This window comes from Pagrus major, chromosome 7, assembly GCF_040436345.1.
Source record: "Pagrus major chromosome 7, Pma_NU_1.0".
In the NCBI taxonomy this organism is placed as follows: Eukaryota; Metazoa; Chordata; class Actinopteri; order Spariformes; family Sparidae; genus Pagrus; species Pagrus major.
Window position 1 is genome coordinate 7,657,343 of NC_133221.1, and position 24,626 is coordinate 7,681,968.

At 41.5% G+C, this 24,626-nt stretch overlaps 2 protein-coding genes across 3 annotated transcripts; both read left to right on the plus strand.

Moving 5' to 3' along the window:
* Nucleotides 1-1,518: 1,518 nt before the first annotated feature.
* On the plus strand, nucleotides 1,519-13,902 carry rap1aa (RAP1A, member of RAS oncogene family a). Its single transcript, XM_073469997.1, has 9 exons — nucleotides 1,519-1,598; nucleotides 3,115-3,271; nucleotides 5,541-5,628; nucleotides 6,066-6,134; nucleotides 6,257-6,313; nucleotides 6,409-6,549; nucleotides 7,454-7,597; nucleotides 8,854-8,972; nucleotides 13,164-13,902. Exons 3-8 carry the CDS (start codon nucleotides 5,572-5,574, stop codon nucleotides 8,941-8,943), a joined length of 558 nt encoding a protein of 185 aa, XP_073326098.1. The 5' UTR covers nucleotides 1,519-1,598; nucleotides 3,115-3,271; nucleotides 5,541-5,571; the 3' UTR covers nucleotides 8,944-8,972; nucleotides 13,164-13,902.
* A 2,809-nt stretch (nucleotides 13,903-16,711) lies between these two features.
* Nucleotides 16,712-20,863, plus strand: LOC141000145 (XK-related protein 7-like). 2 transcript variants are annotated; one of them, XM_073470774.1, is made up of 3 exons: nucleotides 16,712-17,253; nucleotides 19,502-19,701; nucleotides 19,908-20,863. In XM_073470774.1, exons 1-3 carry the CDS (start codon nucleotides 16,712-16,714, stop codon nucleotides 20,861-20,863), a joined length of 1,698 nt encoding a protein of 565 aa, XP_073326875.1. The 2 variants fall into 2 exon arrangements, with proteins under 2 accessions (XP_073326875.1, XP_073326876.1); XM_073470775.1 differs by lacking the exon at nucleotides 16,712-17,253 and adding an exon at nucleotides 18,045-18,103.
* Nucleotides 20,864-24,626: the final 3,763 nt, after the last annotated feature.

Here is a 24,626-nt window from a genome sequence, read left to right on the forward strand (position 1 = left end):
AACTTTTGAGATGTTGTGAGAGAAGCTTCGGCCTCCTGAACAAGAGCACAAACAAAGTGTGAATCCTAATCATCTCCCTCTGCACTGTTTACTGTGAGAATCTGATTTCTTTTGGCAGTAGGCGATTTGTTATTCTCAACGGGGTGGATGGACCTGTTTCGTTTCATCCACCCGAGACTTTACCGATTCTTTTGGTTTTCAGAGAATATACATACAGGTCCTGACCTGCACACACCTCCACCAGATAAAGGAGGCGACTAGACTAACATGTTCAACTAAACAGGGAATGGAGAGGGGGGATGGCAGGTTAACAAGAGGGCTGCGTTTGAGTCATTTCACTAAAGGGGGAATCGCCTACTGTCTTTGCATCTTTAAACAGAAAATACACTTTGCACACAGCCCTCCACATTAAACCTTTGTCAGTCATTTCCAGGAAACTCTATTCGAAAATAAAGAAACCCATATTTTTAATAGATATTCATGTATTTGTTTATGAAATGCATTGTAACACCAGATACAAACAATACATAACGTTTCGTTTCTGGTCGTAATGACACATTCAGATCCTTTAGGTGAGTAAAAGTAGCAACACCACACAGTAAAGTTTAAAAAATTACATGAGTAGTATAAAAAAGTCAAACTAACTTAATGGTGACTGTAATAGACCCTGTGAATGTTTAAATTATTATCACATTATGTTATGGAGGTCATTATGAGAAAGACTTTTACTTTTGTAGCTGGTCGACATCGAGCTGATTCACTTTCGATACTTAAGTACATTTAGTTACTTTAAAAGTACTATTCTTAAGAGTGACTTTTATTTTAACCAAAGTAATATTTTAACATGATATCTATAGTTTTACTGAAGTATGACTTTAGAGTCTTTTTTAACTCTGTGTAATGTTTATTTAATTTATTGTTTGATAGTTTATAGAAGTAGAGCGATATATCGGTTATCTGATATTATCGGCCGATATCGGACTGTCACAGACATGTCGGCATTGTCATATGTGTCCAATATGCTCTGATATAAAACTTTTTGTAACAGTCCTACTTGTAAGAAAAGTCTCATTCCCAACTTGTCAAAAGCTGACGCTGTGCGATGGCAGCCGACCGTCCTACAATCCCAATGCATCAGTATTTAACGAGCTGGGAACGAGACTCAAAAATTAAACTTTTCTTACAAACAGGACCTTTTAAAGAGATTATAATGCAGCATTGGTATCAGTCTACCTGTCTGCAGGTGGTTTCACAGCTCTATAAGAGACACATGGCTTTTCATTTCCTGTCAGCAGTCACTGTGCTGCGTTTCACCTTATCCATCCTTTAAACGGGACAGTGAAGCTGTGTGAGGTGTTGTGTTCTCCCTGCAGGGATTGTAACCAGCAGAGGAAACTGGTGGCAGCTGCAGTGAAAATGAAAACTCGTCCTGCACAGAAACAAACAGCACGTTTGAACTGAAGAGCTCTTACACTGTAACTTAACCTGGGCGGCTGTGATTGGCTGAGCCTGGCTGAGCCTGGTCCAATCAGCAGCCGCCGTCCCGACCCTTCCGTACATTCACCCAGTGTGATTTAGCGCACACATAGCGGAACACGGTAAGTGCCTTGTGAAGCTTTACCCCTGTGTAAAATTAACAATTTAATAGCTAATTATCCAGCTCGCGGCTTCATTAGTTGAACGAACAGTCCCTAAACACGTGTTGGTCTCCGACGAGACACTAAAATGACTTCTGGCTCCACTGTAGCGACATAATTCTTGTGAGCCAAAATAGCTTAGCTTACAAGCTAACCTATATGACTGGGTTGAGAAGCTAACGTCAGCTAATGACTAACTAACGAGTTGTCGATATAAACATGGTTTGTGCTTCAGGTCCTCTTAATGTCCGACTGTATCTCATTCGCGTTCAGATATTTAGTAGTTTATCAACACGCTAACGGGAACTAGTTAGCTTCTGCAAGCTAAAACCGCTAAATGAAATACAAAACGGGGATATAAGAGTTCAGCCTGATGCTAACTGGCTAACTAACTTATTAGCCAGCAGTGTTAGCTAAACAGTTGTGTTAACCGTTAAACAACTTCAGATGGAGTTTAATGTTTATCAGACGTGAGCTGTCGTTAAACTGTGAGCTCAACTTTGTTTTGTGTATCTACCAAGCCATCGGAAGTTAACGCAGTGTTTGTGCTCCACAGCTCGCCATATCGTTTCCAGGCTAACACCCAGGAGCGCTAGCTAGCACGAAATGTTGCTAGCGGAATGCTAACGTTTGAGTTTTGTTGAGCTTCGTCGTTTCTAATCAAGCTACTTTTTGGTACCAGCGACGACTTCTCTGACATAACGGTACATTCGCAGTTTAGTCAAGTTGACTCACTGGTGATAAAGTAATCTCTTTAAACGGTGAACAGTCATAGTCTGTTGCATTGGGAAACTAATAGCCACACCCTTCCTTTCGAAACCAAGTACGCTTCAAGTTGTCACGAAAACTTCATTTTAATTCAGTGGATCACATGCCAACATAGCACGACCCCGTTTAACTAATAAAGCCGTACGTCAATAAGACAAACTTAAATATTAAAAAAAAAAGTTTTATTAAATGTCGTCGTGCAGTTTGTTTGTGTTCTGCCAAGTTTAAAATCCATTTGCCACCATCTGGATCTGACACATGAGACACGATTGTCTGTATCATGAACTGAAAAGTAGTTTGAGTCGCACAGTTAGCAAGAATTTTTAAAGAAATGTGTGGGCTGTTTCTGTCAAACATGATTTTTTCTCTTTTACTGTTTGTTGATCAGCAACAGGTGTGTCATGGAAAATGATAAGAGTTTTGTTTGTTGTGTAACATGTGACGGCTCATCCCCTGACACCATAAAGTAGACTCACACAGCATTTAAATTGGCCACATCCCTCAAACGCATCATCGACATGCTGTGTTTGTGTGCACACCGCAAAGCAAAGTCCCTGTTATTCTTTGTGGAGTTTGCGTCTCAAAATGTTTTTCTCACATTTTCTTATTGGCCTGCTTTTTGTTTTGTATCAAATGACTCCAGCTGTATCTAGATTTGCAACGCAGTGCTAATCTGAATGTAAACACTTAAATATTTGGTTTCATGCAGGGCCAGTTTCCTGTCTGAACAGTTCGGCGCAGCCTTGCTTTCTGGCTCCCAACCGACCCTCGACACCTGCCCGCTGACATCAGTGTACCTGAGGATCTGCCGGCCCCCCCCTCCCCAGATGTAGAGGGAGTTGCCATCTGCAGCAGCCGTGTACACAGTAGGTTAAGCATTTGTTTGTTTGTTTGTTTCACTGAGCAGATTTTTTTGAAAAGTTGGGGTAGGTGTTGACATTTTTGTCTTGGTCATAAATGTCAGATAAAGTGTTTATTAGCTGTGAGCATTTCAGCCTCACAACAAACAGGAACAGCCAGCAAAAAACATCATGAGTGGGATTGGTGAAGGTTGTCAGCTCAAGTGCTTGATACTTGAAATGTTTGAGACCGGGCTCATATCTAATCATAGGAAGGCTTAGGTTGCTTATCTGATGTCAGAGCTTTGAGACACCCACACTAATTTACATTTTAAACAGTGAGTGGTTTGCCTTTACATACATTGTAAGGCTAACAAATGCATCCGGCACATGTTGGCGTCACCCTTAGGTGCACCCCCTCGCCCTGGTAATGATTTCAGCGCAGTGGTCGTGCATGCACCCTCTGATCTCCATTTTCTGTTTGTATGGTGTACTTGAGTAGAGGAGGATCATTACAATGGCTCTTTGTAGCGTGCCTCGTGTGCCTGTCTCACACTGTGGGTTTCTGGTGGTGCTTCATACGTCGTAGTTAGAATTGCAAATGGCATTTGAGTGTGACAGAGTGGTTTTTGTATTGTTTGTCGCAACATTTGACAGATGTCCGACAGACCTAGTATGATTACTAGATTCAAAGAGGTTCTTAAATGAGATTTTAGCGTGCCTCACCCCCTCTTTGACATTTGTACATCAAATGAAGTTCACATTTGCATTTCAGAATAGCATTTAAAACGCAGCTCCTCGGAAGCACTTTTCACTGCATGTGCCTCTTTAGTTTTTGTGAACCGTTTCATTATGTGATAATTGGCTAAGATGTTTTATGTTTCACGATATATATTTTTGTGCTGCTACTCACTATTTCTAAACTTGCCATGAAAATCACGATTCATCTGATATTTAGATGCACCACGAGATGAAAATTCTCCAGTTTCACATCCCCACTCTAGTGGTATTGGATAATTTAACAGCCTCATATTGTGAAATCTGTTATCGGCTCTTTATTTTCTGTGAATTTCTAGCTGATAAATAAAACTTTTAGTATGAAGCCAGATTGCTTTCATTGACTTAGCAAGCAGGGCGTTTACAAATAAGGAAACAGTAGGCGGCTGTATGCACCTTGGAAACAAACAAAATAATAAATAATGGACTGGAAAAGGACACCACAGGCAAAACAAACCTGTCTTTCTCAATGACATAATGTTGCAGTTTTATTATAATAATCAGCAAAGTTATCAAAGATTGTTCGAAGAAAAAATGTCTTGGTTCATCCTAATTATTTTCATGCCTGTGTCAGTTCTTCTCACTGCTTTTCTAGGTCACATACGCTGTGTAAACTGTGTCAGGCTGATGGAGCTGATGATGGGTCACTCTCCTTGGCCTTTCTCATTTGTATTGTAATAAGATTAAGTTATTTCTGGCACTGAAACTCTCACCTAATGACTACAGTGTCATTTTTTTTACAGTCCATGGCTCCACACTGAAACTTATGGGTCAGATTTAGCAAGTTTTTACAACAAAGGTACTTAATTATTCTTTGATGTCAGTGCTAATAGTGAGTGAGTGGATTTGGTCTGGATTTTCGGGGGTTAAGGAGCCCGTCCATGGTTTCCCTTTTAGCTCTTCTTGATTTAAAAACATAATAAATATTTTTACGGCGACGCCCCTATTGTCATGACAGCTGAAGTCCCATGGTAGCGGGTGGGAAAGAGAGCTCATTTTTTGGCAGAGAAAGGACATTTTAATCTGCTGATGTCAGCAGTGAAACTGTACTGACGGGGTGTTCACACTGACAGTCAATAGACGTACTACTTCAGTTACTATACGGAAGAAACAAAGACACAAAAGCACTGTTAGGGAGATTTGACAGTAAGATTCAAGTTAAACATCAATGTAATAATTGAATTATGAACGTAGCATGAATGAGATCCAATCAGGTTACTAAAGTGATTGTTAATTTTGTTTCGGGTCATCTGTTAAATTCCTTTTGTGTCTGTGGCAACTGTCAGACAAAGACAACAACAACAAAAACATTACAGTTAATTAAAGTCTGACATCAACAAGCAGAGTGCTCCGCCACAGCATCACAATGAATCAACGATATTGTCCTTGATGTAGGTTAATGTGGATAATGTTAAAGCTCGTTTAGATTCAGCTAGCTCAGGAGATTTTTTTGCTGTAGCTGAAAATCACACAAAGCTCCTCTGTCCTACTTTCTCATTCTCTCGCCCTCCTTTCACAGACCCTTGTGCTGTCCAGTGAAGTTGCCCACCATGCGCGAGTACAAGCTAGTGGTGCTGGGATCAGGAGGCGTGGGAAAATCAGCACTGGTGAGTGACGGCTGCTGCCACAGGCAGAACTCAGTAACACAGACGACTGAGTCTATGCTTGTTAGTTTTATTGTCAAATGGTGTAATGAAATTTTGGTGCATAGCTTTATGTAAAAAAATTTAGGGATATAATATTTCAAGAGGCCACAAATGAATGAAATAAGGAGTACGAGGCACAAATAAGCCAGAGTCATGAGCTTCAAGTATATAAAAGACCCTGTTAAGAAATTAAACTGGCATCTAGTCAGAGATGAATGTTGATGATGAATCATAATATTTGAATCAACAAAAAAGTGTATTTTTGATTTGGGGGGAAAGGTTTGAATGAAGTAATGCTCGCAAATAAATTTACATGGTGATTGACGAGTGTGCCAGTTGTAGGTGAGTCATGATTTTCTGTCTTGATGTTTTCCTTTTACTTCGTTTGTCGATTCCAGACAGTCCAATTTGTGCAAGGCATTTTCGTGGAGAAGTACGACCCCACAATAGAAGACTCCTACAGAAAGGTGAGCTCAGAAACACTCTTCATTTGACCCTCCAGAACTCTGTCAAAACGACTTAATGATTGGTTGCTCAAATGCCTCCGCTTTACGTATAAAAATATCTACCTGTTTGTTTTCTCCGACAGCAAGTCGAGGTCGATGGGCAGCAGTGTATGCTTGAAATCCTCGACACGGCTGGAACAGTAAGTGAAGTCAGAGTATCGCATGGACTGGTCTTACAAGATAACTGCAAAACAGGCTGCTGATGGCCTCTACCCTCTATTATTTGTTTCTATAGGAACAGTTCACAGCTATGAGGGACCTGTACATGAAGAATGGCCAAGGTTTTGCTTTGGTGTACTCCATTACAGCACAGTCAACATTTAACGACCTTCAGGACCTCCGGGAACAGATCCTGCGAGTAAAGGACACTGAGGACGTGAGTGTAACTCTTTTAAAATGTCTTTTTCCATTCACACTTAGGTCCACTTAGCCCTACCCCTCCGCTTGTAGGGTTACCAGGGCTGCATGGCACACTTCAACCTGAGGGTTATGCGAATACCCTTGTAATACACTGTATTATCGTCGTTTTGCTTGCTGATGTCTCGATAGCTTACTAGCTACCTAGCTAATGTTACATCGTTATTGCTGATTTGTGCTCGACAGTCCTGCGTTTTGAATTATTTCAGTGTTGCATGTCCCATATCGTATGGCATATTCCACCTAAAACTAGACTTAAGTCCAGCAGCTAATGTGGTGATATAGAAGAGAAATGTTCAGATAGATGAAGAGATACATCAGCAAAGATATGTTAGTTAATCATATTGTGTGTCTCAGCATTAAGATGTTTTTCTGATTGTTGCGACATTATTTTTCCTGCATCACCCGCTCTTGTATTTCTCCTCAGTCTGTGGAGAGTTCCTCCTCTGTGATAACCTTTTGGTGTCTCTCTGTATAATCTGCCTGTGTCTCCTCTCAGGCTCATCACTCCCTCATTAAAGTCGCCTCTGTGGGAGAGAGGGCAGAGCGATGGGGGCCAGGAACTTAGTGACAGGGTGGAAATGTCAAAGCTCTACTTAGACGCTATCCGCCACTCTCAGTCTTGTCATCTCTTAATTTAGATAGATGATATACAACATGCTGAGTGTGTGCTTTATTTATTCATAGCAGTTTGCGTGCGTGGTGTGCGTTTCTTGTTTAAGGTTTCACTTTGCTTAACTTATATTGCTGTCATGTGCATCTACTGTATATAAGATCATAAACCAGTACCGTGTGATGATAACGTAAGACAGTGCTTTGTAATGTCAACAACAACTTATTTGACGTATCTGTCAATCAATCAGGTTCCAATGATCCTGGTGGGAAACAAATGTGACCTGGAGGACGAGCGTGTTGTTGGCAAGGAGCAGGGACAGAACCTGGCCCGTCAGTGGAACAACTGTGCCTTTTTAGAGACTTCAGCTAAATCAAAGATCAATGTTAATGAGGTAAGTACCACATACAGCATGTATGACGTAGACATGAAGAGTTTGACTATTTAGATCAGTGGTTCTCAAAGTGGGGTGTTCAGCAAGAAGAGGAATAATTTGCACTATAACTCCATCCATAAATAATCCAGTAACAGAATGTATGACTATTTGGGTCAAATGTTTGTTTATACACCCTCTTTTCTAAATTATCTCAAGGTTCATGGTTATTTATTTATCACATACAGAGAATACAACACAATGGGCAGTGAAATTCCCTTTAGACCCTTCAAAGATTAGCTTATAGCTGGTGAGACAAAACAAAAGAGCAGAAGAAAATAGTAGAGAGATAATTGCAAATATATACATGAACAAGCTATAATACAAATAGTAAAGTGGCAGAGTATATTATGAGCATGTAGGTGTGAACAGTGATATGATGATACAGAACAGTTGGTGTTGGTGGAAAGTGACTCATCTAACAGCAAAAATCTTATCAGATGGGCGTCCATGGTCTGATTTCAGTCAGTTTGGGGGTCCTTGATGTGAAAACATTTAAGAACCACTGATTTAGATCTTTTGAAAAAGAAACCATGTGAGATTTTGGCCTTCTAGGGCTTCAACTAACGATTATTTTCAATATTGATGATCTGGTATTATAATTATTATGTAGATTTGCTGCTTGACTACTGCTCAGTAACAATTTCTGATAAAAGTGTGTGTAATAAATTCTTTTATCACTTACTAATTGATCATTTTTTATGGTAATTCATGCTCTTAGACAGAGCTCCTGGGTTGGACAAGGTTTCAGTGCTTTATTTATTTATCACATTTTCACTTGCCCAGTGACTTTAGAAAGAGGTCACAACACCTTTAAAGATTAATTGCTTGCCAGAAAATTACACACCATCACAGTTACTTTAAGACCAGGTTGACAAATCTTCAATGATATTCAGTTTACTATCATTTAAGACCAGGAAAACCAGAAACTGTTCACATTTTAGACACAAAAGCAATTACACAAAACCATTATTCAGTAATCAAAGTATTTGCAGATTACTTTTGTGTTTATGAATGTCTGTTTGTTGTAGCTTCATGGTTTTTCCTCATTGACTTTGTTGTACATTGAGAGCTGCAATCCTCCATATTTCCCACAATGTTCTCTGTTTATGAGAAATGGGCTAAAATCAGTGGCTTTTCACGGAAAGATACCGTATTAGTTCTGCATTCCTTGCCGAAGCAAAAATATTGAGACTGTTGAACTTCCTCTGTTGTAGATTTTCTATGATCTGGTGCGACAGATCAACAGAAAAACGCCGATGGAAAAGAAGAAGACAAAAAAGAAGTCAAGTTGCACACTGCTCTAAAATGCCCTCCCACAGTAGCTCCAGGCCAGGTGAGTGGGTGTTGATACAAAATTTATTCCAGGCTTTAGCAGGGCTCCTGCTGCTCACCAAGCTTTGGTTTATCGCAGTAATTATTAAAGCGAGCATGTATTGTGTTGCAGTAACTGAATAAACCCAGTAAATGGATGATAAAAGCATCAACGATGTCCTTGAAACAATGTCAGTATCATAAAGCATCTCTGTAGGATAAATCTTTTGGGAACGAGGGGGTTGAATGAATGAATGAATGCCCTCTTTAGGTCCCGTTTGCCTTGTGGTGCCATCAGTTATACCACCTTTTGTTTTCATATGCACCTGGATCCATTCTTCAGTGTCGACCTTTTTACAAAACCTAAATGTGTGAAAATCAATTTTAAGGCTTCACCTTTTTCCAAAGATGGCTCATAATATTTTATGTAATTGTGTGGAGTCTCGAACCTTTCATGAATGTTGTGGCTCCCCCTGCTGTTGGAGCTTTGTAACTGTACTTCCATATACCAGCCCTACTACATGTTCTGGCCCATTTTCTACAAATAATGCACTGTACTGATACTGTAGACTTTACATTACCAGCCACTGTTCCCCAGAGCATGCCATTGTGTTTTTGTATGCCTCTGTAGCTTTATGGATTTCTACAGACTTGAAGCTTATTTGAGAGATGTAATCCATCACAGCGAATTTAATGTCCAGCAGACTTTTTAATTAAACAACGTTGCCTTGGAACATTATAATAATGCAACTTTGATGTCGGTATTAACAGGTCTATTTACTGTAAGTAGTCCTCTTGTTCCTTACTAGCCATTATGAACGCCCTTCTTAATGCACTTCCAATGTAAGCGATGTGGGGACAAAATCCACAGCCCCATGGGATCTTTCAAGGTTACAGTCTTCTTAGTACAAAAATCCCCCTTTGTGTAACCAAAGTCCTTTTAGTCCAAAGATATGCTTGATTTAACAACACGTTTGGGTACGCATGAGGGCTTGCTCGTTTATCCTGCGTCCGTTTGGCGTGTCCTCCGAAAATAACTTGTCTGCAAGTTGCAATAAGCACGTGAAAGTAGCAGTGTATGGCCAGTATGGGGATGTGACAGGGTCAGGTTTCGGTAAACATGTCAGCAGCAGCAGGGACAACAAGCTAACGTGTGCCATCTAATGTTATCCTCCGGTAACACGTGTAGTATATAGGCTAGTATGTGAACACGATGGTCACGATGCAGCCGGTTGTCTCCGCGAACGTGTGGTTCAAAAGTAAATATATCTCCGGCCTTAGGCATGTCTTGCCACTCGGGAGCCATCTTGGCAACTCTTCCGGGCAGTCAGGCTAGTAAGACCATGCCTCTCTCTAAATGAATGGGGAGAGAGAGCCAGTATTTCACTTTTAATGGCTACAAGGATGGAAAAACTGCATGTATATAATTTGGCAGTCAAATCTGATGAAAACTGCTTATAAAGTTCGTTGACGTTGCCCCAAAATAAAGTGTGAAAAGCTTTTTTCCCACGTTACACTTCACCGACACCAACTTACTTTATGGCTAAATCCAGAGTGCTGCGCCAGCGTCAGATTATCCTGCCAGAGCACTTGAATAAATTGGAGTTTAATGTCTAATGTTTGAATAACATCACCTTCTTTGGTAATCTTGTGCATTAGCTTGATATCCTCCTCTTCCATGCCTGTTGGAAGTCCGACTGCAGCCGCACCAGTCGGTCGAAGCTGCGGTGAATCTCAACTATGCGCTTCCATCCGTGCAACAACGCATTTGGCTGATATTTTGCCCAGTTTGGCTGTGATTGGGTGGGGTGGGTTATGTGCCATGCAAACGCCTGACAGACCCATCTATTCAAAATGACAGTCAAACTGTTGAAGCCTCATATTACCTCCATGTGAACTTTGTAATTCATTTTAGTGCAGAAGAAGGACTGTGGAGCTCTTTTAATGATCAGTATAAACAGGAGGAATGATTACAGCAAGCAGAAACCGTTTCAATTTTCACATGGGCCCCTGTTTTAATCCAGAAAAAGTCAACTTATCTTTCAAAGTGTATGATTTTTATATTAAGTGGATAAAATGTGCAGAAAAACTGCAATATGTTGCTGGTTGTCTATTCTTAGACATCGATCGTCTCAAACCTTTTGTGCTGTAAGTGCGTTATGACCTGAGAGGATGTGATGATGCTCTTCTGTAGCAGCTGATGGTTTATTCTGCCCAATGTGAAGTGAATTGAAGTTTTGTAATAGCTGTCTTTATTTCACTTGGATAATGTCCTAGAACAGAGCAGGAGACTCAAACTACTCGCCCATGAGACAGTTTCCTAAGGTCCCTTACATCTTGAGTATATTTGTATTTTTCCCCTGACTTTAATTTTGGAGTAATCGTTTAATTTGCGAGCAGGACTGCCAAACTGGATCATAAAAACTGCAGGGCTTCGAAGCTTCTGCTGTTGCCATGGTAATTGACGTTGAAATCAGGATTTGAAGGAAGGAGAAATTGCGTCGGCTGCACCAAAAAAAGAGTCAAAAGACTGATAAAGAGAGCTAGAAATGGAGCTCCTTTGTGGCATTTAAGTGGTCTCAAACAGTGACTGATGTCTCTCCTCCAGTCCTCGTCTCCCATTGAACTCACGATTACACTCATAAAAATAACTTCCCCAAAACAGTGAATTAAAGTATTTTAATCACATGTAAATTTTCCATCTATGCTTCAAATTAAAGTGTCACATTTAATGCAGAGTTTTTCTATCTTGATGAGTCGATTCGAATAAATTAAATAACTTAGTCTGATTAAATTAAATGAATGCAGGCTTATACATAAACATAATGTGTTTATTCAGTTAATACATATGAAGTTCAGGGGAGCTTCTGCATAAACATTGTGTTTTTCAAGTGTTTATTATTTATTTTATTAACATTGACTCAACATGATAGAAAGACTTTGCATTAAATGTGCATAAAATGAATAACTACATGTGTTCTTATTACAGGAGACAGAATCACCAGTATGAAATGTATTACTTTTATGAATAAAACTTTAATATAATACACTTGAAAAACACATTATGTTTATGTAAAAGTCCCCCTTAATTTTTTATTTAGGTCTTTGTATAAGTCTACATCAATTAATTTAATTTAAACAGACTTAGTTATTTAACTAATACACATGATAGAAAAACTTAAATGTGACTCTTTACTATTGAACTTCTGTAATACAGTTAGATTCAATTTTGCATGTAGTTAACCCAATGAAAATGGACCTCCTGCGGTCGGCCCCCTACTGCGGAAGATCAATGAAAGCTAGAGCATTCGTTCTTTTTGCAACAGGAAGCCGAGACTTTCTTCTGCCGTATCATGTTGTGTGCACGTGATGAATTTGTTAAACTATGTGATGTATGTCGCAAAACGTGGTGGCGAGAGGGGAGCAGAGAAGCGGGTTGACAGCTGTCGAAGAGATTGAGAGAGATAGTAGTTTTGAGCTTAGTGTATTGTCTTGTTTTGGGGATATTGAATAGAAGATACTCCCAAGAAATAACTTCACAGTAAGCAAAAATACTGTTGTAGGCACTTGGGTGATATTGTATTTCTATTGCAGATGAAACCATCTTTGTACTCTGTTAAAAATGATCTTATCTCAAAAACTATAATATGTACACAGTTCAAATAAGTTGTGAAGTGTTAAGAAATATTTTGTTCATGTTTGTACATTTAGAAGTCTTTTTGATCAATATGTTTTGTGTTTTTAATCAATTTATGACATAATTTCAATACTTTATAACTTATTTTATTGTTTATCGACTTGCGTAACTTTTGAGCTTAGGTTGTGCAGATTTCAGGGATATGAATCATTTGAAGTTTTATCACAATAAGCAAAAATGCTAGTGTAGGCACTGGTGGAGCGTTTCTGTTGCAGATCTCAAAAGGGTGAAAATACTGAAAATAGGGTGAAAATAGCTGGTGTTGTCTCAGAGGTCTTCACTAAACATGTAGAGCTGTTTGACAGCTATGGAGGAGAGGAAGGAAATATGGATTATTGATTGTAAAATAAACACCAGATGTTCAAGTGCTGCCTCTGGCAGAACAACCTGGCTATTGGCTGTAATGTCTTCTGAGTTTGAGTCCTCTGCTCTGAACTAAAGCTTCTCTTCCTCCTCAAACAGCTCATGTTCTTCACAGTGTTTGATGTACTTACATTAGTTTCTTCCTTCTTGCAGAAACTTGTAATGATTAACTGTTTCCCAGTGGATCGTGCCAGCATTCCAAGTCCTCTCCAGAGCATTTTGAAAAAGGCTGACAGAGATACTTCACCACTCGCAAAATGGCAGGAGACGGCACATACTCTCAAGATCTTCTTCTCTGCTTTTTAATGGCAAAGAGATCCACCTTTTTTTTGTATTGTCAGCCTGAATGACAACTGTTTTTGTTTCATTTTAAGATTGTTTTTTCTTCTCCAAGGTGTCTTTCTTTTGGAAATATCGGTTTAAAGAAGAGACCGTGGGTTTAAATCCATATATGGGAACTAAAATGTGTTTTATTAAAAGTAACATCAATCTTTGGCATATTGTTACAAAACGTTTGCAAAAGAAAACATGTGAAATGTTGGCCTTCTCATACATTTCTGCACTAACGGTGTCAACAAAGATGCATCATTGTCCATAAGTTACTCGCTCCTACTTACAAGGATGTGTATTGACGAGATAACATCTTTCCTAAGTGACTTTGTTTTATATTGAAAGCTGCAAGCCTTCCATATTTCCCATAATATATTCTACTTCCATTTTTTGCATAATAAAGCTAAGGAAATTAGTATTTTATAGACTGATGGGGAAAATGGTGTGTTCTGATTTGTGTCTTGAGGCTGAAAATATATTGTACTAAACCAACTCTAATATTGCTGTCACAGATGATTTTCCAGCTTTTATGAATGATTAAATTTTAGTACATTTTCATTAACTTTGGTCTTGTTTTTTTCTTCATCGAAAGTGGTTTTAAATCTCTGCTAATGTTTTTTTAATCGTTGTTTTAACGATAATAAAATATGAATCAAGCTAATTTCTTAAAGGGAAAGTTCACCCAAAAATGAAAATTCAGTGAGGTTTCGTCACCCACAAACCATTTCTGGAGCTTCACAGACAAACCGTGCTGCAGCATTCTCCTAAACAACTGAAGTAGATGGGGACTTGTTTTATAGCGTAAAATGCCTCCATGAAGCTCATCCGGCACAAGCCAAGCCTTCAGATTGATTTGAAGCGTTGTTATTTACACCCTTTTTTAAAGCTGACATGGTTGGCTTCCTCTGTCTGAAGTGGGTACACAGGCTCTACGGCACATTGAAGGGGAAAATGTCTTTTCAAATCAATTTGGGATCTTGGAGCTCCCGGAGACTTGAATTACGTTGGTTGAGCTGTGCCATTTTATGTGTTTTATGTTTTTATACATTTTAAAACAAGTCCCCATCTACTTCAGTTGTTGAGGACAATGTTGCAACTCTGGCTAAGAAAGGTGAGTAGACAATGACAATTTCAGTTTTAGGTAAACTTTTCCTCTCAAGTATGTGGGCTTAACCTGCAGGTTGTGAAAAAAACCCACTTAAAATGTTTTTTATCAGTCGTGTTTTCTCCACAGCAGAAATATCTGAAGCTTATACTGCACTGGTAAAGTTCTAGTTTCAGTGTTAGACATGCAGGTGTGACAGGATCAATACCTCCAGGAGAGCCGCGACAGGCTGAAAGTGTAACTGAAGTGTTTCCTGTCGGCAACCTGAAGTCACCAGAGTTTTAACAGAGGAGTTGAGTCAGCTGACCTGCAGTGGAGGTTGCAGCCAAGAGAGGAAGGTGCAGAGAAAGAGGAACTCTGCCACTCTCAGAGGTGAAGGGAGCAAAAACAGAATAGAAACTGTGACCAGATGGTGCACACCTCAGTGATGGTGACACACGAAGGCCTCACCTCAGTGATGGTGACACACGAAGGCCTCTGTGAGGTGTCAGGACACCTCGCTGCACATATTGCTTCATGATTAATAAACAATGTGAAGTTCTATAACGGGACATACAGGTGCAAATTAAATATTACAGATGTTATGTGCATTTGAACCTGAACTGAGCTGTGATGGAAAGTAACTGTACATTTACTCAAGTACTGTACTAAAGGATAATTGTGAGGTACAGGTATTTGATTTAAGATAATCAATGAAGGGCATATATCAAACGACCTAAAGTGCCTTACGTGAGTACTTCCATTTTGTGCTAATACTTCTAGTTGACTGTTTATCTGATGGGTATAGTTACTTCACAAATTACATTTTTACATGACAATTACACAGGGATGGAATGAAACTAAGTACATTTACTCAAATACTTGAGTATTCACATTTTCTGCTACTTTATTCTTCCACTGCAGTTAATTTTGGAGGCAAGTATTGTACTTTTTACTACCCTACATTTATTTGATGGCATAAGTTACTAGTTACTTTGCAGATTACATCAGAGTAGCACATTTTAAAATGTATTTATGTAATGAGCAATCTGATTTTTTTTTAAAAACCCACTGACTGATTATCAGAAAACTGCTGACTATCAGATCCAATGTAAATAAAGATAGAATTTACTTTTACTTGTACTTTTGATAGTCAAGTACTTTTGTTATTTTTAATACCAACGTACATTTAATATCAGATATTTTAAGACTATTGGCAAGAGTGACTTTCCCTTTTACCAAAGTCATATTTTAACAATATTTCTCTACATTTACTCAAGTATGACCGTTGGGTACTTTTTACAACACTGACCTCAGGATTACATGACTTGCAGTATTAGTAAAGTTTGACACCAGTGCACGCAGGTTCAACTGTAGTAACTATAGACATTATGTGCCTTTGAACTTGAACTTAGCAGTGATGGAAAGTAACTTGGTACATTTACTCAAGTATTTCAATGTTGTGCTACTTAATACTTCTAGTCCTCTTTTTATCTGACAGGTATCGTTACTGTACAGATTATTTGTTTTACATAATAACATTACAGACTGAGTGATACTTGATTTTTTCACCACTTCACGACCTCCAGCTGTACCTTGTGACCCTTCTGAGGAGTCCTGACCCCTCTGTAGGGGACCATGTGACTAACTTTATAAAGTATTTATAATAAGCAGCTCCTCCTCCACCAGCCACATCAGCTAAATGATACTCACACATTCACATTCATGCAGTAGTAGACTGTCTAAACATGTATTATATATCAGACTCAGGACATTTTCTGCATTATGAGTCATTTTACTTTTGATACTTTGTGGAAATCCTGCTGCAAATACTGATGTGCTCTTACTTTGAAGGGCAGGACTTTTCCCTGGTAGTATTTTGAGACTGTTGATACTTTTCCTCCTCTGAGTACAACCAGATGATTTTCTGATTTGCTAAAGGTCACAGTCCCTGTGGCCCTCATCAGTGCTCCCTGTGCAGGAATATAAACTACAACAACCTGCAGCTGTGATCAGACTACTGAAGCCCCCTCTGATGCACAGAAACCTTCTTTTAAAAACCTGCAGCTTGCATTAAAAATCCTTGTGTTTCTGTGTTTATTATCAGCCTGACTGATGAGCGGCGGTGACTCCCCATCCCTCTCACCTACCCGGGCCCTCCTCCCTGCCTCCTTTCCCCTCCCTCTCTCCCGCACGCATGCATACAGACCGACAGGCTACGCGACCCCCCTCCCCCCCCCTTCCATCATTTTCCCATCTCTTACTCACTCTCTTCCCTACAACAAACATGGCCGCGAAATCTGATGGTGCACCCGTCTCTCTACGAAACGAAATCCCACCCGAGTGTCCCTCCAGGTCGGACCCGGGGCCTGCCCAGCGCCGTCCCGCCGAGCAGCGCTACTCCCTCCCGGACTGCTGCTGGACGCTGTGCGCCCTTTTGGTCTTCTTCTCGGACGGGGCCTCAGACCTGTGGCTGGCCGCGGACTACTACCTAAGGAGTGACTACTGGTGCTTTGCACTGACTCTGGTCTTTGTGATAGTCCCGTCCGTGGTCGTGCAAGTGTTGAGCTTCCGATGGTTCGCCTACGATTTCGCCGAAACCGTCGAGAGCGGCACGGCGGCGGCGGCGGCCGTGGTGGCGGCGTCAGGAGCGGAGGAGAGCGACTTCAGCACCAAGGGCAGCGGCGAGCGGGGCGCTGGCCGCACCGCCGCGGCCGGGGTGCTGCCTGGGCCGGGCACCGGGGGAGGAGGAGCCCGGGGCTGCTGCAGAGTCTTCATCTGGCTCTTTCAGGCCATCATTCACATCTTTCAGCTGGCACAGGTCTGGAGGTAAGTGTGAACAGTCATCAGATGGGGTGATGGTGGTGGTGGTGGTGGTGGTGGGGGACTACACATTGTGCTTCTGCCTTTGTGTGTGTGTGTGTGTGTGTGTGTGTGTGTGTGTCACTCCCAGCAGCTAAACGCTTATGAAACGTAATGACTGAGGGAGAGAGGACTGTGCCCAAAATGCCAGATTGTGTCTTTTTGTATTGTTTGACGTTTTTTCTCCCCCAGCTTGGAGAGGGAGACTCCACCCACTCCCTCCCCCCCTCCTCCTCCATCAACCTCCCCCCCTGACGCGCTTTTAGGTCAATCATCTCCAGGGAAAACCATCAACTCATCCACACCACCAATCGCCTCATATAGAAATACTGAACATCTCTCTTGTCTTGTGGGGTTTGGGCTGAGAGGGAGTCTGGAGCTGGAAGAAGAAGGAGAAGAAGGAGAAGAAGAAGAAGTCATAAAATGTCATGAGAGTTGCTTCTTATTTGCAGTGATGTGTGTACCCGCCTCTCTCCTTCTCGCTGTCTAGTGTATTTTCAGCTCTTCCGCTCCAGGCTCCTTCTCTTTATGTTTGCAAAATCCATATTCTCAAATCTCCCGGCAGGTTTTTTTTTAGTTTGTAAGTCTTGTTTCTCTCCACTGAACCCAAACATGTTTAATTACCAGGCGGTGCTGCGGGACTGGAAACACCCCTCGGTACACACTCTTGCATTACTCTCACTCGGATGGTAGTAGGTCTGTAGGTCAGCAACTCAGTGACGGGATGGTGAGGAAGTGCTCAAGCCTCCAGTGCCCTGATGGGTTTTGACAGGCTTGAACTGCTGCCAGTCAGAGGGAGGCATCCAGCTGAACCGTGGTGGGAGGAGGGTTAACGGGATGTTACTCAAAGATAAGTTGTGTTTTATAGACTCGCTGGGATGTTACAGAAAGACAAATAATGTGATGAAATCAGATGCAAATCAGCTATTTGATGCTTCTGTCTGTGTCTATCATCTCTGCGGTCTCTCTCTCTTCCTGCCTCTTTAGGCAGCCCTATGGGTAATACATATTGATTCCTTATTTCCTCCTGGAGACTCCTATGTGTGAGTGTGTCCAGGAGCACATTAAAACATTGTGGCGGCACAGAATTACCGGTAATGCCATTAAAGCTGTTGTGTGTGTGTGCCTCGCTCCATCGCTGCTGCTCTCAGACCAGCGTGTCTGCACATTAAGAGGATTACCGCTGTGTGTTTTACCCTCGGCTGTTAACTCAGGAATGATCCGTCACTGATACACAGTCGGGCAGGTGAACCGGGATCAATTTGGGCCGGCTACCAGAATTAAATGTCAGTGCACAGGAGATGGGATGTGGGGTTGTGTTACAGGCTGAGATGAAACCGTGTGTGTGGTTGAATCTTTGACCCTCATTACTGCACGTGTGCTCCATTTTCTCAGTGTGTTACATCCCAAGGCACGCTTTGTGTAGCAGGAACCAGAAGAAAAAAAGGGTTACACACACTCCCCCGTGGTTCAGTGGGCTTGTTGACATAGGGCTCTTCTGACCCTTCTCCCCGAGGCAATTACTGAGACATTTATAGCTCCGGTCCTCCGTGGCAACCACCAGCCTTTTTCAAACATTTAGGTGCTGCTGTGTGCTGCATGATAATCATTTACACGTCGCATATTTGCATGGAACAAATAGGTGTTAACACATTAGAGCAGAAATATGTTTGCACAGTGCATGTGTCTACAAAATGATGCGTGTTTGTTATGCAAGGTCATTATGGAACAAGTTGAAAAGCAGGGGGGGGTGGGACGTCATGTCAGCAAAGCTCAAGAGTTCAACGAGGGATTTACAGCCAGCTCTGTTTTTCTCCCACTAACCTTCAGTCTGAAGGCTGGATTGAAAGCATTTATTTTGGATGTCTTTTTCGATGTTTTTCCGCAGCCCTCTGCCTGATTTTATTTGAAGAGAGAGATTGCAGACAAGCCCTACATTCACCCCCTGGATGCCTGTACTAAAATTAAAACCACAGAGCTGCTTAGTTCAGTTTCAGTCTAATCTAAATCCTAGAGGAGCAAGCAACCAGCTTTTTGGCAAGAACTACTGACAGCTCCCAAAGTTTGGAATAATGAGTTATGACTTCTGAGAGTCTGCGTTTGATGTCCAAAAGTTTTTGAAGCGCAGTATTAAGCCTTCAGATTCTGTTCAATCTCACTTCTTTTTTTAAAATTTTAATGCACTGTCTGTATTCTGTCTGCCTCTGATACGCAGGTACGTCCACGCCCTGTATCTGGGCGTGCAGAGCCGCTGGCACAGAGACCCCGAGCGCCGTCACTACTTCTGGCGCATGATGTTTGAGAGCGCGGATATCAGCATGCTGCGTCTGCTCGAGTCCTTCCTGAAGAGCGCCCCTCAGCTGGTGCTGCAGCTCAGCATCATGATCCAGGCCATTGAGGTGCTGCCCCTTCAGGGTAAGTGCCCCAAAGTGACCAATCACCACATCAGTCAATCACCCGTCTGCAGCCCACGCTGTGCACGATGAGTCACTTCAATCAGGCCGCCACAGAGCAGTGAAATGTATTTTCTTGCTGTGCTAAATGGTTTGACATCAACCCCAGAGCAGTTTTCATCCTGTCTAAATTGCTCAATTTCCCTCTTCCCTCTGTCTCCCCCTCAGGGCTTTCAGCTTCTGCCTCGCTGATATCCCTCGCCTGGATGATTGCCTCCTATCAGAAAGTCCTGAGAGACTCCCGAGACGATAAGCTACCCATGACTTACAAGGCCGTCATAGTTCAGATCCTGTGGCACCTGTTCACCATCGGGGCCCGCACCCTGGCCTTCGCCCTCTTTGCCTCCGTGTTCCAGCTTTACTTCGGCATCTTCATCGTGGCCCACTGGTGCATCATGACATTTTGGATAATCCAAGGCGAGACGGACTTCTGCATGTCCAAGTGGGAGGAGATCATCTATAACATGATGGTGGGCATCGTGTATGTTTTCTGCTGGTTCAGTGTGAGAGAGGGGCGCACTCGCTGCAGGATGCTCATCTACAGCTTGACTGTGTTCGTGGAGAACGTGGCGCTCACCGCTGCCTGGTACCTGTACCGCGGCCCTCGTACCTCAGACTTCTACGCCGTCATCATGGTGTGCGTGGTGGCCAGCAGCTACGCTCTGGGCACCTTCTTCATGTTTGTGTATTACTGTCTGCTGCACCCCGAAGGCCCGGTCTCAGGTTGGGGTTATATTGTGGAGAAGGAGATGCCTGTGGAGTCGCTGGTGTCCCCAGCTTCCAGTCTCCCCCCTGACCTGGTGAGCAGCCCCCCCAGGACCCTTCAGAGAACTAAAGGGTCTGACAGAGAGCAGGGGCCTGGGGTAGACGGAGATGTGTTTCAGGTACGACCACCTCGGGGAGCTCAGGCCCCTGTGACCCCTCTCACACCCAGGACTGAGGGGCCTGTCATCCGAATAGACCTGCCCAGGAAGAAGTACCCCGCCTGGGACGCTCACTTCATCGACCGCCGGCTGCGTAAAACCATCCTGGTGCTGGAGAGCGCCGCCCCGGTCACGCCAAGGATTCAGTACCGCTGTCTGGGCACACCCAAAGAAGTGATGGAGTACGAGACCACCGTGTGATGTGCTGAATGTGCTGTGACTCAGCTTGCTGCCGTGTGGACTCCCTGCCTTAAATAAAATGGCAGGTGGACGACTCTCACTGAGCAGTCTGTTTCAGCTCCACGCATACTTGATCGCTGTCAGGCGGTGGAGACGAACAGGCGGAGAAAGGGGGGGGGGTGGCGTGGAGTGTGGTGTCTTTATTTTTTACAAAGGCAAAGTGCTGTGATGTTTTCTAATGATGGTGCATATTTCGGTTTCTGTATCATTTCTCAGGTCAGGGTGTGGTACAGGAAGAGGGCGACGTTAGCGGCGAAGCTCGCTGTCCGGTGAGCTTAGAGAAAAGCACAGGTAGGCAGAGAAGCGGAGCTGTGTGATTATCAATCAGAGGCAGAACGTCCTCCTCAGTGAAGGTGCTGCAGCACATCCTCTCAAGGCGGTCGGCGACAGAGACGATGCCTTCAACATGCATGATTATTTATGGCAGCTACAACTGTGGTTAGAACCTGAACAAGATGTAGACGGGTGTGGAGGAGAGGAGGCGGTTAACTCGCACTGTAATCTTAAACACAATCTACAATAGCATCAACACTGGCACTGATTGTCATAATCATGATTTTCCATAGCTTTTCACTCATGTTGAAGGAGTCTCTGAGAGTGCTGCTTCAGATGTGAGGGGCGGTTCAAAAGCAACATTTGAGTTGAATGTAAAAACAGTTGAAAATGTGATTATTTGTGACAAGGCTTTGAGCATTTTCACTCTGTTAGTGGGATTTACAACATTCCTGTGGTACTATATTTGTTTTTTGAGGTAAGCTAGAAGAAAAAAAGAGATTTGTGTGTGTTTACAAGCAGTCGGTTGTTTTTTTGGGAAATGCCATCACTATTATTCTGACAAGATGCACCTTCATTCAGAATGTGTATGTACCGAACAAGCTAGATTATGATTTACATTTACAGGACGTATTTTACTGTCAGGACTCTCAACAGATGTATTTTCATACTACATCCATCTCACACAGCACAGGAAACAGGGCAGACATGAATTTTACATGTAAATTAAACTGTACAATGAAGAGGGAGTTTCAGAGGGACAGCACTGTCTGTAATTGTACTGTATCCATACGTTGTTGTCTGAAATATGTAAAGAAAAAAAATAGCTGCAGACTCCAGACTCCTAACAGAATAGCTTTGATATTATTGATGGCGCAGGCATGTGGTATTTTTGGTAAGACTTTATTTTACAGGTCTGTTATTACCTCAAAACTTTGCCAGAAAGAAATATTTAATTTGAATTTTAAGGAAAATAGAGACATTATTTGACATTGCTGGTTTAGTGTTGATTTCCTTGAAAGAACTAATCTATTTAAACATAAAAAACTATTTATTCCTTACTCATTATTATTATTATTATTTATTTATTATTATTATTATTATTATTTATTCATCATCTTATTATTGGAAGTGTAATTCTTCTTACATGTTGAATTGTATGTACAGCTGACAGAGCATTTAATTAGAATATAATCAAATGCTAATGGCTAAGTGTGATATTCAAACTGCAACGAGCTGCAAGGTAAAATGTGGCAACAACTGAATTATAATGAAGTACTGTAGTGTTGCAGAGATGCCCTTGCTGACACATCTCGCTCTCCATGTATAAAAGAAAACATGTTTCTTTGGTACAGACCCCAACAAATGTCACATCGTCATGATTTTAATAGTTTCTGTAGTGAAAATGGTGCAAAAATGATCATTCCCACTAATCATGAATCATATTGCAATCACAGTATCTGTCAAAATAATTGCAGTATGATTTTTTTTACCATATCCCACAGCTCTAATTGGAACTGATTATTTTGTATTTTACCAATTGAACACTATAATTAGTGCTTAATTACAGGAACCTTTCCTGGAAATAATCAAGAATTTAAAGTAACATTACATAGAAATAGGGATTTTGTGTGATTTTTGCACCCCCCACAGTCATAAATACAAATCCCAGGTCTGTCAGACATAATGTAGGTGCTAACTTCAAACAAAACTCATTACATCATAACAACATTACGTGTTGAAAACTTGTATCTTAAAGAAACTGAAGTTACATAGTGCAGAAACAAGTGATAGAGTGACTGAGACAGAGACACCATTCACACTATTACAAGACGCTGTACCATCAACATGATTTTAGAGCTGTTATTTTAAGGTAAAAAAAAGTCACATAATGTTGCTTTAATGACCTGTAAAATAAGGTTTTACTGTACTTTCTTTTATCAGGGTTGTTTTTCTATAGAATAGCCACAAGAAGGAAATTTTCTGATCCGTGTGTGTGTTTGTGTGTGTTTGCGTGTATGTGTGTGTGAGCTCACATACCAGCATGTGTATGGGTGTATGTGGGAAAAGGAGTCCTGCCATGTGCATTTAAGTTAATTTGAAATTGTGTCACTGAGATATGACAGTTTTGTTGTAAACACTGTCCAGTCAGCTCATTTTTCCCAGATGACACTGAAATAAACAAAATAGCCCACAGAGCACCTTTACCACCCCTGTAACTGCGGTAACAAAGCCCAGAGGGGCTTCTTCAATTATGGTGCTAACTGGTTAATTCCATCACGTAACAACCACACGGTGAACCATGAAATGGGCTTGTTGTGGCAGGAAGTTGGGCGAGGCTGTACCTCAAACACAAAGCTAGAAATCAAAAAGCCTTAAACTGGTCATGCCAGACTGTTGCTGTTCAGAGCAAGAAAAAAAAAGATTAACAAGAAGGTGAAGACAATTTCATTTTGTTGTTGTTGCTAAAATAAAGAGCAATGTGTTTACCTGACTTCTGCTGTCCATGTCTTTTTCAGATGGATGGATGGATGGATGGATGGATGGATGGATGGATAGATAGATAGATAGATAGATAGATAGATAGATAGATAGATAGATAGATAGATAGATAGATAGATAGATAGACTACTTCCAAGGAGGCAGATTGTTCTGAGTGGATTGAGACTAAATCCCATCTCTGTTACAATGGCTGAGTGGATTAATGCATCTGAACTTGTCGTCACAGAGGTTAGTGACCTCTCAGCATGAATGTAGTCTTAAACACACTTTGGCCTGCAGCTATCATTGTAATTCCCGTCAACTGTGAAGGAAGCTCAGGATTTCCGTCAGTCCATTCTATTGATCACTTCCTCTCAGGAGATGGAAAAGCTTTCACTCTTCTTTCACTCTTCAGTTTCTCAGTCAGAGAAATAGGCTTTAGCTTGATGCACGTCAGTGGGGTGCGAAACGGAAATCAAAATCCTGTGCAAACGGTCCCATTAAGTCCTTTTGCTTGCAGTGAAATGAGAGAACAAGCAGCTGAGCTGTTTGCTGGAGCTCGTCTTTGATCTCACAATCACAGTTTCACATGCCTTCGCAAATGCTAAACAGATATCTGGCGCCATTTCCTCCAAAGAATAACACTCTGATGTTACAAAATTTTGCATACCACAAAACTGCCTGAATCTTTCTTGAATTCATTGGAAAGACACTTAAAATGTAATGGGTGAATTATTGTGAAAACATTCTCTGAATTATTACTTGTTGATATAGGTAATGCAGACTTAAAGGAGACATATTATGTTCATTATCAGATTCATAATTTCATTTTGGGTTATTACTAGAATAGGTTGAAATTACATAAAATGCATCAGTTTTCTTATATTACCCAGTGCATCAGCACTGTTCTAGCTCCTGTCTCTTTAAGGCCCCCCTCCCAAATACCCAGTCTGCTCTGATTGGCCAGCTC